Raw genomic sequence first — 16,755 nt, forward strand, 5'->3', positions numbered from 1 at the left:
AAAAACTTTAGAGGCATTAGAGGCAAAAACAGAGGGCAAGAAAGTGGTAGGAAGGTTGTTACTTGATGACGAGTCCCCCTTGGTACGTGAAGTGATGGCGGTAACTTTCCCACCCAAGTATGTGGTTCCAGCCTTGGTGTATGAAGGCAAAACTGACCCGAATCATCACGTGGAGAAGTTTAATGAGATGATCGGGATCCAAGGCTTGAGTGATTTTCAAAGGTGTCGTGTTTTTCCTTTAACCTTAGAAGGACAAGCACGGGAGTGGTATCAGAGATTAAAGGGAAGCATAGGAAATTTCAAGGAGTTATGTGAGCTTTTCACTGTGCGTTTTAGGGGTTCATGCATACCAAAGCAAGATACGAGCAGATTGAAAAAATTGGTACAAGGAGAATTTGAAAGTTTGAGGAGTTTTGTGACCAGGTATCATAAGGAGGTTACTGATCTAGGGGCCTTTGATCATACAGATGCTCTGGAGGGATTAAAGAAGGGGTTGAGAATCAATCGATTGTGGAATAGCTTATATTGTAAGGGGATAACAACATATGCTGAGGCGTATGACCAGGCAAAATTGGATATGAAAACTGAAGATGCAGAGGAAGAAAAGATGAGAATGGAAATGCAGACAGAGGGTCCAATGAGGAAGGGAGACCTGAGAAGGAGAGGAGATAACTTTGGGTATAGCTCGAGGATGAACATGGGTGATAGGCGTCATTATGATAGAGGGTTGCTCAATTATAGACAACTAGAAAGGCCGGGTCGAAATTGAGAAGCAAATCGTGAAAGAAGAGAAATCTCATTAGTAGGAAGGGGCCGAGAGGGAAGAAATAATTATGGGAGGAACCAGCGGGAGAACCGAGTAAGAGATTACAATAGGTTGCCACCACCTGTAGACCGGAGAGGACTGAGATCTGACAATGGGGTGAATTTATTAGAACAAAGTGGAAGATACACACCACTGAACACGAGCAGAGCAGAAATATATGCTGCAATAAAAGACAAGGGGTTACTAACACTGCCAAAGCAGATTGTAGGGGGTTTGGGCGGAAGTGCTCACCACAAGTATTGCGAGTTTCACAAGGTGACCAGACATGGAACTGTAGATTGCATTGACTTGAAGGAACATATTGAATGGCTAGTGCAAAATCAATATCTAAAGGAGTATGTGGATGACCAAGGAAGAGGTAGGAGAAAAGGAGACATCATAGATAATGTAGCGATGATGATTATGGGAGGGTCGACCTTAGCAGGAGACTCAAACCGCTCAAGGAGAAATTATAGTCGATATTCATTAAAAAATTTTGAGGTGAATTTTAATGTTCCGATACCAAAGAAGCAGCGGATTCAAAGGGTGCCGATCATGTTCACAGATGAGGACGAGGAAGCAGTCGCACATCCACATGAGGATACGCTTGTAGTGAAGGTTGTCTTAGTAGGGCAGGAATTGAACCGAGCTTTTGTAGATGGGGGAAGCTCAGTTGACATTTTGTTTAAGCAAACTCTAGACGGTCTACAAATAGGAGACCTCAGGCTTGATCCGGTCAGAACATCACTAAAGGGGTTCGGTGGAGCTGAGTTGATTCCCCTTGGGTTGATTGACTTGCCACTGACAATAGGGTCCAGCCCACTACAAAAGACAGTGATGCTAACATGGTTGGTAGTTGATGAGCCAAGCCCTTATCAAGTTATTTTGGGCAGACCATTCAATAGAATAGCAGGAGCAGTGAGCTTAACCCATATGCAATGTGTGAAGTTTAGAGTTCAAGGTGGAGTTGGAGTGATGAGGGGCCAACAACAAGTGGCTCGAAGCTGTTACGCTACAGCTGCGAGAGAATTCATGCAGATCACAAGTATCGATCCACGAGCTGAAAATAGGTTGTGCCAACAGCGACCTAATGAAAAAATGAAACAAGTACGGGTAAGTGAGGTTGATCCGAGCAGAGTGGTAAGAGTGGGAACAAAAATGATAGATGACATCTCCAATGAGCTTCAGATTTATTGATGGAGTTCTAGGGCTGAGCTGGGAAGGACCATATAAAGTGCTACACTCATTTGGTAATGGGGCATATAAGTTAGGTTATCAGGATGGCAGGGTCGTTGGCAAGACATGGAATGCAGAGCACCTGCGAAAACACTATCAGCTAAGATATATCTTATTTATGATGTTCTTGTTTGTCTGTTTTCTTTAAATATGCTAAGAAAGTTTGTTTCTTTGTTATTTTAATTTGTTATGTGTTCAATTCTGTAACTTCTGCTATATTAATATCAATGAGGTTATTTAGAAGTGCAATTTTATTTCTTATTTACTTGTGACTGGTCTTATTGAGATTGAGATCGACATGGCGGCCTTATTGAGGTCCAACGTGAAAAAATTCATCCAATCTTATTGAGATTGAGATCAACATTTTGGACCGTATTGAGGTCCAACGTAAAAAGATTCATCCAATCTTATTGAGATTGAGATCAACATTTTAGACCGTATTGAGGTCCAACGTGAAAAGATTTATCCAATCTTATTGAGATTGAGATCGACATGGCGGCTTTATTAAGGTCTAACGTGAAAACGTTATCTAATCTTTTATTGAGATTGAGATCGACATGGCGGCCTTATTGAGGTCCAACGTGAAAAAATTCATCCAATCTTATTGAGATTGAGATCGACATTGCGGCCTTATTGAGGTCTAACGTGAAAAAATTCATCCAATCTTATTGAGATTGAGATCGACATTTTGGACCATATTGAGGTCCAACGTGAAAAGATTTATCCAATCTTATTGAGATTGATATCGACAATGCGACCTTGTTGAGGTCCAACGTGAAAACGTTATCCAATCTTTTATTGAGATTGAGATCGACATGGCGGCCTTATTGAGGTCCAATGTGAAAAAATTCATCCAATCTTATTGAGATTGAGATCGACATTGCGGCCTTGTTGAGGTCCTACCTGAAAAGTTTATCCAATTTTATTGAGATTGAGATCGACATTGCGGCTTTGTTGAGGTACTACCTAAAAAATTTATCAAATCTTATTGAGATTGAGGTTGTCATTTTGACCTTGTTAAGGTCTAATTGTAATTCGACCATGTTGAGATTGAAGACGGCTATTACCTTGTGGTTAGACAACTTTAACTTTTATCTTGTTGAGATCTACATTTTTCAATTTTATCGAAATTGGTTTTTACCTTATTTGGGTCGATCATTTCCTTATTGAGGTTGGCCATAAGTTAAGTTTTACAATTTTCTATTTATTGAGGTTGGCCATTGCCTCGTGGAGTTTGGCCATAGCCTTAACATTTAAATTCTACAATGTTCAATTTTGTTGAGGTCAGTCATTGCCTTAATGAGGTTGGCCATAAGCTAAGTTCTACAATTTTCTATTTATTGAGGTTGGCCATTGCCTCGTGGAGTTTGGTCATAGCCTTAACATTTACGTTCTACAATGTTCCATTTTGTTGAGGTCGGCCATAGGCTTAACATTAAGTTGCCCAATTTCAATTTTATTGAGGTCGGCCATTGCCTTGTTGAGGTCGATCATAAGCTTAACATTTAAGTTCTCCAATTTTCAATTTTTTTTAGGTCTGCATTTTACCTCTACACTTAACCTTATTGAGGTCGACAATCTATCTTGTTAAGGTTGACATTTTCGTGAGGTCAACATTTTTCTTATCGTGAGGTCGACGTTTTAGCTCTACATTTAACCTTGTTGAGGTCGACAATCTATTTTGTTAAGGTTGACATTTTCGTGAGGTCAATATTTTCCTTGTCGTGAGGTCGGCGTTTTAGCTTTACATTTAACCTTGTTGAGGTCGACAATTTATTTTGTTAAGGTTGATATTTTCGTGAGGTCAATATTTTCCTTGTCGTGAGATCATGTGGTCAGCATTTTGGCTTTACATTTAACCTTATTGAGGTCGACAATCTATCTTGTTAAGGTTGACATTTTCGTGAGGTCAACATTTTCCTTGTCGTGAGGTCGGCGTTTTAGCTCTACACTTAACCTTGTTGAGGTCGATAATCTATCTTGTTAAGGTTGACACTTTTGTGAGGTCAACATTTTCCTTGTCGTGAGGTCGACGCTTTAGCTCTACATTTAACCTTGTTGAGGTCGACAATCTATTTTGTTAAGGTTGACATTTTCATGAGGTCAATATTTTCCTTGTCGTGAGATCGTGAGGTCGGTATTTTAGCTTTACATTTAACCTTGTTGAGGTCGACAATCTATTTTGTTAAGGTTGATATTTTCGTGAGGTCAACATTTTCCTTGTCGTGAGATCGTGAGGTCGGCGTTTTAGCTTTACACTTAACCTTGTTAAGGTCGACAATCTATCTTGTTAATGTTGACATTTTCGTGCGGTCAACATTTTCCTTATCGTGAGGTCGGTGTTTTAGCTTTACATTTAACCTTGTTGAGGTCGACAATCTATTTTGTTAAGGTTGACACTTTCGTGAGGTCAACATTTTCTTTGTCATGAGGTCAGTGTTTTAGCTCTACACTTAACCTTGTTGAGGTCAACAATTTATCTTGTTGAAGTTGACATTTTCGTGAGGTCAACATTTTCCTTATCGAGATTGACATCGAAATGATATAATCTTAGTGAATTCAAGGTCATTGCTTGGTGTTATTGCTACCAAAGTTGACCATATCTATTTGTTTGACCTCAACAAAGTCTTAGATGGGCTCAGTCTACGGAATGCAAGTCATAACCAACCCTAGTAAATAAAGAGTAAAAAAGGCAAGGTCAGCATAATAATTATCTAACTACAAAAGCAAATTAAAGTTCAGTAACATACAGTCTACACAAGTTCATATTGCAAAAAAAGGGCAAGTATTGTAATAATCAAACTTAGGAAGTTATCTCTTGGTCTTCAACAACCCTACTAGTTAGGGAGACCTCAACCTCAACCCTGACCTTATCACTTTAAGGCACTTGGTCATGGTTATCTTCTTGGTCCACACTTGAAGGTTTCTTCCTACCCTTCTATTTGCTCACCATTATGCTCTACACCGTCTTTCTTTTGCTTGCAGCCATATTGCTCTTTCTTCTTTGTTTTAGTTTCCAATACCGTTCATATCTTCTCAGTATTGAAAACTAGGGGACTGGTGTTGGGTTTGAGAAAAAATTTTTTATTTTTAAATAATTAGTTTCCAACACTGGTAATGACTTTCTGGTATTGAAAACTAGGGGACTGGTGTTTGAGTTGGATTTTTCTGGTAGCGTATCGAAATATAGTCGATCCTAATCTACTCAGATGTTGTTGAGCTGACCTCATAAGTACAACCTGGAGCCTATATTGGCGACCTGATTTATAGGTACGACATGAAGATCCTATTTTAAGAATACAACCTCAAGCCTATATAATCCGACCTCGAAATTCATTTGTCCGACCTGAGAATTAGCTTGACATAAGAAATTGCTAGTCAAGAGAACGTGGCCTAATTTCTAGGGAAGTTGTGTGCCACGATCTATTTAAACCACCTCCAACTGACAACCACTTGCAACTGCTGAAGAAAGCGGGCTGAAGTTAAGGGAGTAACCGTCCACGACCAAGAGCCTATTTAAACTGAAGAGCGCATCAGGTGACGGGGTTAGCAAAAATGAACCAAAAAACTCTATAAGTGACCTATCTAAGAGCCTTAACGGGGCTGACCATATTTTTAGTTCCTTGATCGAAAAATTCCTTTCTTTTGAACCCATTCACAATTCTTCCCTCTCATTTTTATCTCCTTATACACAATTTCTGACTTAAGCATCGGAGGGTCTGCGTAGGAAACCCACCGGCGTATCCTAACCGTTGCCGTTGTTGTTGTCGAGCTGACCACGTAAGTACAACCTGGAGCCTATGTTGGCGACCTGGTTCACAAGTACGACCTGAGATTTATGTGAATGACCTGATTTAAGAATACAACCTTAGACCTATATGAGCGACCAAGAAATTCACCGGTCCGACCTCGAAATTTATTTGCCCGACCAGAGAATTAGCTTGACATAGAAAGCTATTGGTTAAGATAACGTGGCCTAATTTCTAGGAAAGTTGTGTGCCACGATCTATTTAAACCATCTCCAACCGATGACCACGTGGAACTGCTGAAGAAAGTTGGCAGAAGTTAAAGGTGGTAACCACCCATGACCAGGGTCCTATTTAAGCTAAAAATGGTAACTGAGGCAGGGGTTAGCAAAAATCAACCAAAAAACTCTATAAGTGACCTATCTAAGAGCCTTAACAGAGCTGACCAGATTTTGAGTTCTTTTATCGGAAAACTCCTTTCTTTTGAACCCATTCGCAATTCTTCCCTCTCATTTTTATCTCCTTATACACAATTTCTGACTTAAGCATCGGAGGGTCTGCGCCGGAAACCCACCGGCATATCCTAACCGTGTTTTCTGGTTGACAGGTACAGAAAATTACGGTCATATTGGCGTTTGAGCTTGGATTCGTGTTGTAATTCCCCTAAAGAAACAAATTCAGCTGTTGAGGTCGTTTTTCGGCATCAATATCTTGGCGCCGTCTGTGGGGAACGGTGCGAAAAGCCATACGTTTGACAATTTAGAAGGAAAAGGCTATCAGATTAAGAAATAGCGATGGATGACAACGATGGAGATAGGCAGACCTTGCGCCAATTGGCGGAAGAAATGAGCGCCACAACAGATAAGAGATGGAGAGAAGGGATCGAGAGACAAATGGCAAAATTTGAAGAGATGATCAGGGGGTTGGTTGATGCCCAAGTCAGAGAAACTCAAGTTCGAGCTAGTGATCCCGAGAATAGTGGAGAGCGAGAGAGGGAAGAGCTTGGTGGTGAACAGCAGAGCGGAATGGGACTACCACAAGTTGGGGTACGACAAGAGAATAGAAGTGCAGGAGAACAAGTGAATGAATTGAGAGGGAGAATCAATGACTTGAATCAAGAAAGGGAGAGAGAAGAGCTGAGAGACCCCCACCGGGCAAATGAGCTTGAGCAGCGAATGATGCAATTTAAAAAAACTTTAGAGGCATTAGAGGCAAAAACAGAGGGCAAGAAAGTGGTAGGAAGGTTGTTACTTGATGACGAGTCCCCCTTGGTACGTGAAGTGATGGTGGTAACTTTGCCACCCAAGTATGTGGTTCCAGCCTTGGTGTATGAAGGCAAAACTGACCCGAATCATCACGTGGAGAAGTTTAATGAGATGACCGGGATCCAAGGCTTGAATGATTTTCAAAGGTGTCGTGTTTTTCCTTTAACCTTAGAAGGACAAGCACGAGAGTGGTACCGGAGATTAAAGAAGGGAAGCATAGGAAATTTCAAGGAGTTATGTGAGCTTTTCGCTGTGCGTTTTAGGGGTTCATGCATATCAGAGCAAGATACGAGCAGATTGAAAAAATTGGTCCAAGGAGAATTTGAAAGTTTGAGGAGTTTCGTGACCAGGTATCATAAGGAGGTTACTGATTTAGGGGCCTTTGATCATCTCGATGCTCTGAAGGGATTAAAGAAGGGGTTGAGAATCAATCGATTGTGGAATAACTTATATAGTAAGGGGATAACAACATATGCTGAGGCGTATAACCAGGCAAAATTGGACATGAAAACTGAAGATGCAGAGGAAGAAAAGAGGAGAATGAAAATGCAGACAGGGGATCCAATGAGAAAGGGAGACCTGAGAAGGAGATGAGATAACTTTGGGTATAGCTCGAGGATGAACACGGGTGATAGGCGTCATTATGACAGAAGGTTGCTTAATTATAGACAACCAGAAAGGCCGGGTCGAAATTGGGAAGGAAATCGTGAAAGAAGAGAAATCTCATTAGTAGGAAGGGGCCGAGAGGGAGGAAATAATTATGGGAGGAACCAACGGGAGAACCGAGTAAGAGATTACAATAGGTTGCCACCACCTGTAGACCAGAGAGGACTGAGATCTGACAATGGGGTGAATTTATTAGAACAAAGTGGAAGATACACACCACTGAACACGAGCAGAGCAGAAATATATGCTGCAATAAAAGACAAGGGGTTACTAACACCGCCAAAGCAGATTGTAGGGGGTTTGGGCGGAAGTGCTCACCACAAGTATTGCGAGTTTCACAAGGTGACCAGACATGGAACTGTAGATTGCATTGACTTGAAGGAACATATTGAATGGCTAGTGCAAAATCAATATCTAAAGGAGTATGTGGATGACCAAGGAAGAGGTAGGAGAAGAGGAAACATCATAGATAATGTAGCGATGATGATTATGGGAGGGTCGACCTTAGCAGGAGACTCAAACCGCTCAAGGAGAAATTATAGTCGATATTCATTAAAAAATTTTGAGGTGAATTTTAATGTTCCGATACCAAAGAAGCAGCGGATTCAAAGGGTGCCGATCATGTTCACAGACGAGGACGAGGAAGCAGTCGCACATCCACATGAAGATACGCTTGTAGTGAAGGTTGTCTTAGCAGGGCAGGAATTGAACTGAGCTTTTGTAGATGGGGGAAGCTCAGTTGACATTTTGTTTAAGCAAACTCTAGACGGTCTACAAATAGGAGACCTCAGGCTTGATCCGGTCAGAACATCACTAAAGGGGTTCGGTGGAGCTGAGTTGATTCCCCTTGGGTTGATTGACTTGCCACTGACAATAGGGTCTAGCCCACTACAAAAGACAGTGATGCTGACATGGTTGGTAGTTGATGAGCCAAGCCCTTATCAAGTTATTTTGGGCAGACCATTCAATAGAATAGCAGGAGCAATGAGCTCAACCCATATGCAGTGTGTGAAGTTTAGAGTTCAAGGTGGAGTTGGAGTGATGAGGGGCTAGCAACAAGTAGCTCGAAGCTGTTACGCTACAGCTGCGAGAGAATCCATGCAGATCACTAGTATCGATCCACGAGCTGAGAATAGGTTATGCCAACAGCGACCTAATGAAGAAATGAAACAAGTGCAAGTAAATGAGGATGATCCGAGCAGAGTAGTGAGAGTGGGAACAAAGATAACGGATGCCATTTTCAATGAGCTTCAGAATTTATTGGTGGAGTATAATGACATATTTGCTTGGAGCCATGAAGATATGCCGGGAATAGACCCACGAATCATGTGTCACCGGTTGGCTATAGATAAAAAACATAAGCCTGTGAAGCAGAAAAGAAGAGTGTTCAACAAGGAAAGGTATGAGGCCATCCATGATGAGGTGGATAAATTGTTGAAAGCGGGGTTTATAAGGGAAATGAACTATCCAAAATGGGTTTCGAATGTGGTGATGGTTAAAAAGGCAAATGGAAAATGGAGGATGTGTGTGGACTTTACCGACCTCAACAAAGCTTGTCCCAAAGATAGTTTTCCTCTCCCAAAGATTGATCAGTTAGTGGATTCAACAGCCGGGCATGGCTTGATGAGTTTTATGGATGCATTCTCAGGATACAACCAGATTCGTATGTCCACAGCAGATGAAGAAAAGACAGCTTTTGTGACTGACCAAGGATTGTATTGCTACCGTGTGATGCCGTTCGGATTAAAAAATGCAGGAGTTACTTACCAAAGGTTAGTAAACAAGCTTTTCAAACCCTTGATTGGTAAAACAATGGAGGTATATGTAGATGACATGATAACCAAGTCTGTTGAGCCGGTCGAACATACATCGCATTTGAGTGAGACGTTTGAAGTTCTATGAAAAAATCAGATGAAGTTGAATCCGGAAAAGTGTGCCTTTGGAGTGGAATTAGGGAAATTTTTGGGCTTCCTAGTTAGCCAGAGGGGGATAGAGGCTAATCCGGAAAAAGTAGAGGTCATTCTCAAGATGAGGTCGCCGAAGGATCTTAAAGATGTTCAGAGCTTAGCTGGGAAAGTTGCTGCGCTGAGCAGGTTTATTTCGAAATCATCAGATAAATGCCATCCGTTTTTTGAATTGATGAAGAAAGGAAAAAGATTGAGGTGGTCGGAAGAATGTGAGACAGCATTTCAACAATTAAAGACGTATTTGGCTAACGTACCAACTTTGGCTAAGCCCTTAGTTGGTGATGTTCTCTTGATCTACTTGGCGGTCTCAGATTATTCAACTAGCTCGGTCCTGGTAAAAGAAGAAGATGGAGTCCATAGTCCTGTATACTACACGAGCAGATCTCTTACAGGGGCGGAAGTTAGATATCCTATTGCAGAAAAGTGGGCGATGGCTTTGGTTGTAGCCGCAAGAAAGCTGAGGCCGTATTTTCAAGCTCATGAGATCGTGGTCGTCACCAATCAACCTTTAAGACAAATTTTACACAAACCAGACATTTCAGGAAGGTTAGTTAAGTGGTCAGTAAAGCTAAGTGAATTCGACATCAGTTACCGACCGAGATCAGCAATTAAAGCACAAGCTCTAGTCGACTTCATTAATGATTGCAGTGACGGTAATGAAGGGATGGATGCTGGGCAGGATATTAAAGAGGCAGAGAAGAAGAATGATGTATGGGAGCTTAATGTAGATGGAGCTGCAAACCCAGAAGGGTCAGGCGGAAGAATTGTTCTTGTTTCACCCGACCAAGAAGAAGTATGCTATGCTCTCAAGTATGAATTTCATCCTACAAACAATGAAGCAGAATATGAAGCTCTCATTGCAGGTTTAAAACTAGCAAGAGCATTGGGGGTTCGGTATTTGAAGGTGAAGAGTGACTCGCAACTGGTAGTGAACCACCTGAATGGGACATTTCAAGCCAAAAGTGAGAACATGTCCAAGTATTTGAGCAAAGCACTGCAGCTATGGGGTAGTTTTGATCAAGCTACAATGGAGCGAGTTCCGAGGGGAGAGAATTACCGAGCGGATTATATAGCAAGACTGGCAACTACAGAATGCCCAAAGTTCCCACGAGGAATCCCATTAGAGTCGGTTTCAAAGCCATGTATAGCTGATCCCGAGATGGAAGTGTATATGGTAAAAGATGAGAAGAGCTGGATGGTGCCTATTATGAGGTATATTGAATTTGGGGAACAGCCTCAAGATAAAGCAAAGGCAAGAAGGCTGCGATGCCAGGCAACACGGTACTCCATAATCGAAGGTGTGCTTTATAGGAGAGGTTACACTTTACCTTACCTGCGATGTTTGGGCTCAGCTGATGCCAACTATGTGATGAGAGAGGTGCATGAGGGAATTTGTGGAAATCACGGCGGAGGCAGGGCATTGGCCCATAAAATAATAAGGCAAGGTTATTTTTGGCCGACCGTGCACGAAGACACATAGGAGTTAGTTCGGAGATGTGATGAATGCCAAAAGTTCACCGTAATTGCAAGACAACCACCAGAAAACATGATGACAATGGGGAGCACTTGGCCATTTGCACAATGAGGGGTGGATCTTATCGGACCAATGCCGACTGGGAGGGGCCAAATGAAATACGCGGTGGTACCCATTGATTATTTTACTAAGTGGATTGAAGTTGAACCGCTACAAAAGATAACCGAGAAGCGCACAACAGATTTCATATGGAGGAATGTGATTTGCAGATATGGCCTACCGCAAGCTATTATCACCGATAATGGAATCCAATTTAATAATGAGAATTTCAAGAAGTTTTGTAGTCAGCTCGGCATTGAACTACGGTTTATCTCACCTGCTCATCTGAAGGCAAATGGACAAGTAGAAGCGGCGAACAAAATTATAAAGCAGTTGCTGAAGAAAAGGTTGGGTGAGAAGAAGGGAGCTTGGGTGGATGAGCTTCCAGGAGTGTTATGGGCCTGTAGAACGACCGTGAAGACTTCAACGGGGGAGACTCCATTCTCACTTGCTTTCGGCCATGAGGCGGTAATCCCAGCTGAGGTTGGCATTGAGACACACCGCACAAAGTATTATGATGAGACAGTAAACAGGGAGTATATGTTGTTGGATTTGGATTTGCTTGATGAGAAGAGAGATGCGGCAAGAGGTCGAGCGGCAATTTACCAGCAAAAAGTGGCTAAGTTCTCCAACAAGAATGTCCGGCTACGACAATTTCAGGAGGGGGACCTAGTGCTCTGTAAAGTCAACCAGTCAACCAAAAAGCCATCTGATGGAGTTCTGGGGCCGAGCTGGGAAGGACCATACAAAGTACTACACGTATTTGGTAATGGCGCATATAAGTTAGGTTATCCAGATGGCAGGGTCGTCGGCAAAGCATGGAATGCAGAGCACCTACGAAAATACTATCAGTAGGCCAACCTTATTCATGATCTTGTTTGTTTCCTTTAAATATGCTAGGAAAGTTTATTTCTTTGCTATTTCAATTTGTTATGTGTTCAATTCTATAATTTTTGCTATATTAATTTCAATGAGGTTATTCAGAAGTGCGACTCTGTTTCTTATCTACTTGCGATCGGTCTTATCTGAGATCCGTATATTTGGGCCTTATTGAGGTCTAACGTGAAAAAAGTTTTGTAATCTAATTGAGATTGAGATCGACATATTTAGGCCTTATTGAGGTCTAACGTGAAAAAAGTTTTTCAATCTAATTGAGATTGAGATCGACATATTTGAGCCTTATTGAGGTCCAACGTGAAAAAAGTTTTGCAATCTAATTGAGATTGAGATCGACATATTTGGGCCTTATTGAGATCCAACGTGAAAAAAGTTTTTCAATCTAATTGAGATTGAGATCGACATATTTGAGCCTTATTGAGGTCCAACGTGAAAAAAGTTTTGCAATCTAATTGAGATTGAGATCAACATATTTGGGCCTTATTGAGGTCCAACGTGAAAAAAGTTTTTCAATCTAATTGAGATTGAGATCGACATATTTGAGCCTTATTGAGGTCTAACGTGAAAAAATTCATTCAATCTTATTGAGATTGAAATAGACATTTTTGGACCTAATTGAAGTCCATTAATATATATATATATATATATATATATATATTAATAATAATCTATCGAATGAGATTAAGGTTGACCATTGCCTTGTTGAGGCCGGCCATAAACTTAACGGTTAAGTTCTACAATTTCTTATCTAGTTGAGCTCGGTCATTTTCCTATCGAGTTCAGCTATAACCATAACATTTTAGTTCTATGGTTTTCAAATTATTAAGGTCGACATTTTAAGTTTTGTAAAGCCCACGGTTGAGGTCGACACTTGTTGCTTTGTGAGCTCTACGTTTGAGGTTGTTTATTAAGGTCGACATTTCAGTTTTGTATAGCCTACGGCTGAGGTCGACATTTTAGTTTTGTAAAGCCCACGTTTGAGGTCGACACTTGTTGCTTTGTGAGCTCTACGTTTGAAGTTGTTTATTAAGGTCGACATTTTAGTTTTGTAAAGCCCACGGTTGAGGTCGACACTTTCTTTGTGAGCTCTACCTTTGAAGTCAACACTTGTTGCTTTGAAAGTTCTACGTTTGAGGTTGTTTATTAAGGTCGACATTTCATTTTTGTAAAGCCTACGGTTGAGGTCGACATTTTAGTTTTGTAAAGCCCACGTTTGAGGTCGACACTTGTTGTCTTTGTGAGCTCTACGTTTGAGGTTGTTTATTAAGGTCGACATTTTAGTTTTGTAAAGCCCACGGTTGAGGTCGACACTTTATTTGTGAGCTCTACCTTTGAAGTCGACACTTGTTGCTTTGAAAGTTCTACATTTGAGGTTGTTTATTAAGGTCGACATTTCAGTTTTGTAAAGCCTACGGTTGAGGTCGACATTTTTGTTTTGTGAAGCCCACGTTTGAGGTCAACACTTGTTGCTTTGAAAGTTCTACGTTTGAGGTTGTTTATTAAGGTCGACATTTTAGTTTTGAAAAGCCTACGGTTGAGGTCGACATTTTAGTTTTGTAAAGCCTATGTTTGAGGTCGACACTTGTTGCTTTGTGAGCTCTACATTTGAGGTTGTTTATTAAGGTCGACATTTCAGTTTTGTAAAGCCTATGGTTGAGGTCGACATTTTAGCTTGGTAAGATCTATGCTCGAGGTTGACACTTCGTAAGAATCTATAGCGAGGTCAGCTTCGAGCTTCCTAAGGTCAACTTTCCAGCTTAGTTACAATCGGCAGTAGCCTAAACATCTTCAGTCTTGTCGTGGTCGGCATTAGCTTTATTAAAAATTAGCGTGCAAGCTATGTAACGATTATCTGAAGTACAAACACAAAATGAAAGCGCAACAAGAGTTATAAGTTCGTACAACTACAAAAAGGCAAGCCTTATAGCAACTTTTCAAATCTACTTAGAAAGCATTCTCCTCGTCTTCAGCAACTCTGCTTGTTAAAGATGCCTCACCCTCAACTCTAATCTCATCACCCTGAAGAACTCGATTTGCTTCTTGATCTGTACCCAATGACTTCTTCTTAGCCTTTTCTTTGCTCACATAAGCGGTCAACATCCATTGAAAGTCCATGTCTGGGTGTTTCTCTTGGAACAATTCGATGCATGTCTGAATGACATCCGCCTTCAATTGCCTTTTCTCTAGTCGAATGCATTGATCAACATCAGACTTAACTTTTTCCAACTCATAGCTGAGATCGGCAATCTTGGAGTCTTTGCTCACATTAGATTTCTTTTCGGCTACCAAGTCTTCTGCCAAGCGAGTATTTTCATCGTTGCGAGCATTGAGGTCACGCTTGAGCCGATCTCTCTCGTTTGCTGTCTTTTCGTTCGTGAGGTTGGCTTTCATCAAAGCACGCTCGAGTTCTTCTATTTTCGCATGGCCTTTTAATGACTTTGCAAACGTCTCGATATGCGCGGCCATGATCAAGGATTGCTGGAAAAGAAAGCATGACAATTAGGATGGAAAGTATAAACATCACATAAATAAAGGTTGTGAATTAATACCCACCTCAACTTGGTTTCGAGCAAGCGCTTCAAGAGCATGAGTAGCTGACAAATGGGAAAAATTCACGAGGGTATCCTGGCTCACAAATCGAGCAGCTAAGTTCACCATGGGTAGTAAGTCCTCCACTTTTCCTCGCTTTGACTCTATGATGTCACTGCTTTCAAGCAAGCTTCCTTTCGGACATATCGGGGAAGGGGTAGGTGGCAAAATGCGCAGGGGACCTCATAAGTACAACCTGGAGCCTATATTGGCGACCTGATTTATAGGTACGACATGAAGATCCTATTTTAAGAATACAACCTCAAGCCTATATAATCTGACCTCGAAATTCATTTGTTCGACCTGAGAATTAGCTTGACATAAGAAATTGCTAGTCAAGAGAACGTGGCCTAATTTCTAGGGAAGTTGTGTGCCACGATCTATTTAAACCACCTCCAACTGACAACCACTTGCAACTGCTGAAGAAAGCGGGCTGAAGTTAAAGGAGTAACCGTCCACGACCAAGAGCCTATTTAAACTGAAGAGCGCATCAGGTGACGGGGTTAGCAAAAATGAACCAAAAAACTCTATAAGTGACCTATCTAAGAGCCTTAACGGGGCTGACCAGATTTTTAGTTCCTTGATCAGAAAATTCCTTTCTTTTGAACCCATTCACAATTCTTCCCTCTCATTTTTATCTCTTTATACACAATTTCTAACTTAAGCATCAGAGGGTCTGCGTCGGAAACCCACCGGCGTATCCTAACCGTGTTTTCTGGTTGACAGGTACATAAAATTGCGATCATATTGGCGTTTGAGCTTGGATTCGTGCTGTAATTCCCTTAAAGAAACAAATTCAGTTGTTGAGGTCGTTTTTCGGCATCAACAGAAGATCTGAAAGATCGGGTCCGCATCTTCAAGAGAAAGAGTAAAGCATTTGACACTTTTGATTTTAAAAAGCTTTATCCCCAGACACGCATAATAATTACAGAGCGCATGTAAAAACGTAATAATACCATGCAATGATGGTTTTTAAAATAGACATAATAATTGCCAACGATCACTCGATAACTATTATTCTTCTTCATTTATTTTTCTCTTATAAGACAATTACTACCTTCTTTCATTTACTTTTCTTTTCTTTAAATTTCTCTTATAATTATTACAATAACTTATATATTTATATATTTATAAAATAAACGGTAAATAATAAATAAAAATTATTTCCCTCCCGTTGTTTGCCTTTTCAAAAATTATTCAACTTGTTTTCTAAGGTTAAGAATGAAGGAATAATGGTGTAAAAGGTAATGATCAGACAGTAATTTAGGCAAGGATGTATGTATTTTCTGGGTTAATGAAGGGGTGAGAAAGCAATCAATTGCAATAATACACACTTGAGATTGATGAGCAGATTAATGGTCTTGTGGCAAAGTATGTACTCTTAAGAAAAAGAAGAGCATCATAACAGAACAAAAATTGTTATCGGACAAAGAAAGAGTAAAGTGTCAAAAATTAAATAAATAAATAAATAAAAAGATAGGGTACAAACAATAATTGAAGAGAGAATGCTCATTGAGGAATACGGCAACAGATGTCCAAAACTTAAAAGGCCCTCGCGATGACCCTTGAAACAAGCATATAATCACGTTACAAAAAAGGCATCTTTGTAACAGTCATTTAAACTGGTAGAGTAATGATAGATGTCGTCTTTTATGAGTTATGGACATCGCAGATGACGCTTTTATAGATATAAATACACAAGTTATTTTATTAGTCATTTTCGTCTATTTTACAATGATTTAAATATACAAGTTATTATAATAATTATAAGAAAAATTTAAAGAAAAATAAATGAAGGTGGATAGTGGTTGACTGGTGGAAGGAAAATAAATGAAGAAAGATAGTAATTGTCTAATAGTATTGGTGATAATTATTATCTCTATTTCAAAATTATTATTGCGTTTTTTCATGTACTCATTAAGAAAAATGATAGATTTTTAAAATTTAAGTAAATGTCGGGTATCTTAAGGATGAAGTTTTTCATTATTATTCTTGTTGCTATTATTATTAT

At 40.4% G+C, this 16,755-nt stretch overlaps 2 protein-coding genes across 2 annotated transcripts; both read left to right on the forward strand.

The window, feature by feature from the left end:
- Nucleotides 1–94: 94 nt before the first annotated feature.
- On the forward strand, nucleotides 95–2,002 carry LOC112101009. Its single transcript, XM_024190901.1, has 2 exons — nucleotides 95–701; nucleotides 807–2,002. The coding sequence occupies exons 1-2, from the start codon at nucleotides 95–97 to the stop codon at nucleotides 2,000–2,002; spliced, it is 1,803 nt and encodes a 600-aa protein (XP_024046669.1).
- Nucleotides 2,003–9,629: 7,627 nt separating this feature from the next.
- On the forward strand, nucleotides 9,630–11,165 carry LOC112101010. The gene has a single exon (XM_024190902.1). The coding sequence runs from the start codon at nucleotides 9,630–9,632 to the stop codon at nucleotides 11,163–11,165; it is 1,536 nt and encodes a 511-aa protein (XP_024046670.1).
- The last annotated feature ends 5,590 nt before the right edge of the window (nucleotides 11,166–16,755 follow it).

The sequence above is a fragment of the Citrus clementina genome, unplaced genomic scaffold, assembly GCF_000493195.1.
Source record: "Citrus clementina cultivar Clemenules unplaced genomic scaffold, Citrus_clementina_v1.0 scaffold_2, whole genome shotgun sequence".
Classification (NCBI taxonomy): Eukaryota; Viridiplantae; Streptophyta; class Magnoliopsida; order Sapindales; family Rutaceae; genus Citrus; species Citrus x clementina.

What these genes read in the sequence shown, in the direction of transcription:
- LOC112101009 (XM_024190901.1), top strand. Translation starts at nt 95, where the DNA reads ATGGCGGTAACTTTCCCACCCAAGTATGTGGTTCCAGCCTTGGTGTAT. An exon ending in TAGCTCGAGGATGAACATGG is followed by an intron (nt 702 to 806) that starts GTGATAGGCGTC and finishes TCTCATTAGTAG; the next exon opens with GAAGGGGCCGAGAGGGAAGA.
- LOC112101010 (XM_024190902.1), top strand. Translation starts at nt 9,630, where the DNA reads ATGAAGTTGAATCCGGAAAAGTGTGCCTTTGGAGTGGAATTAGGGAAA.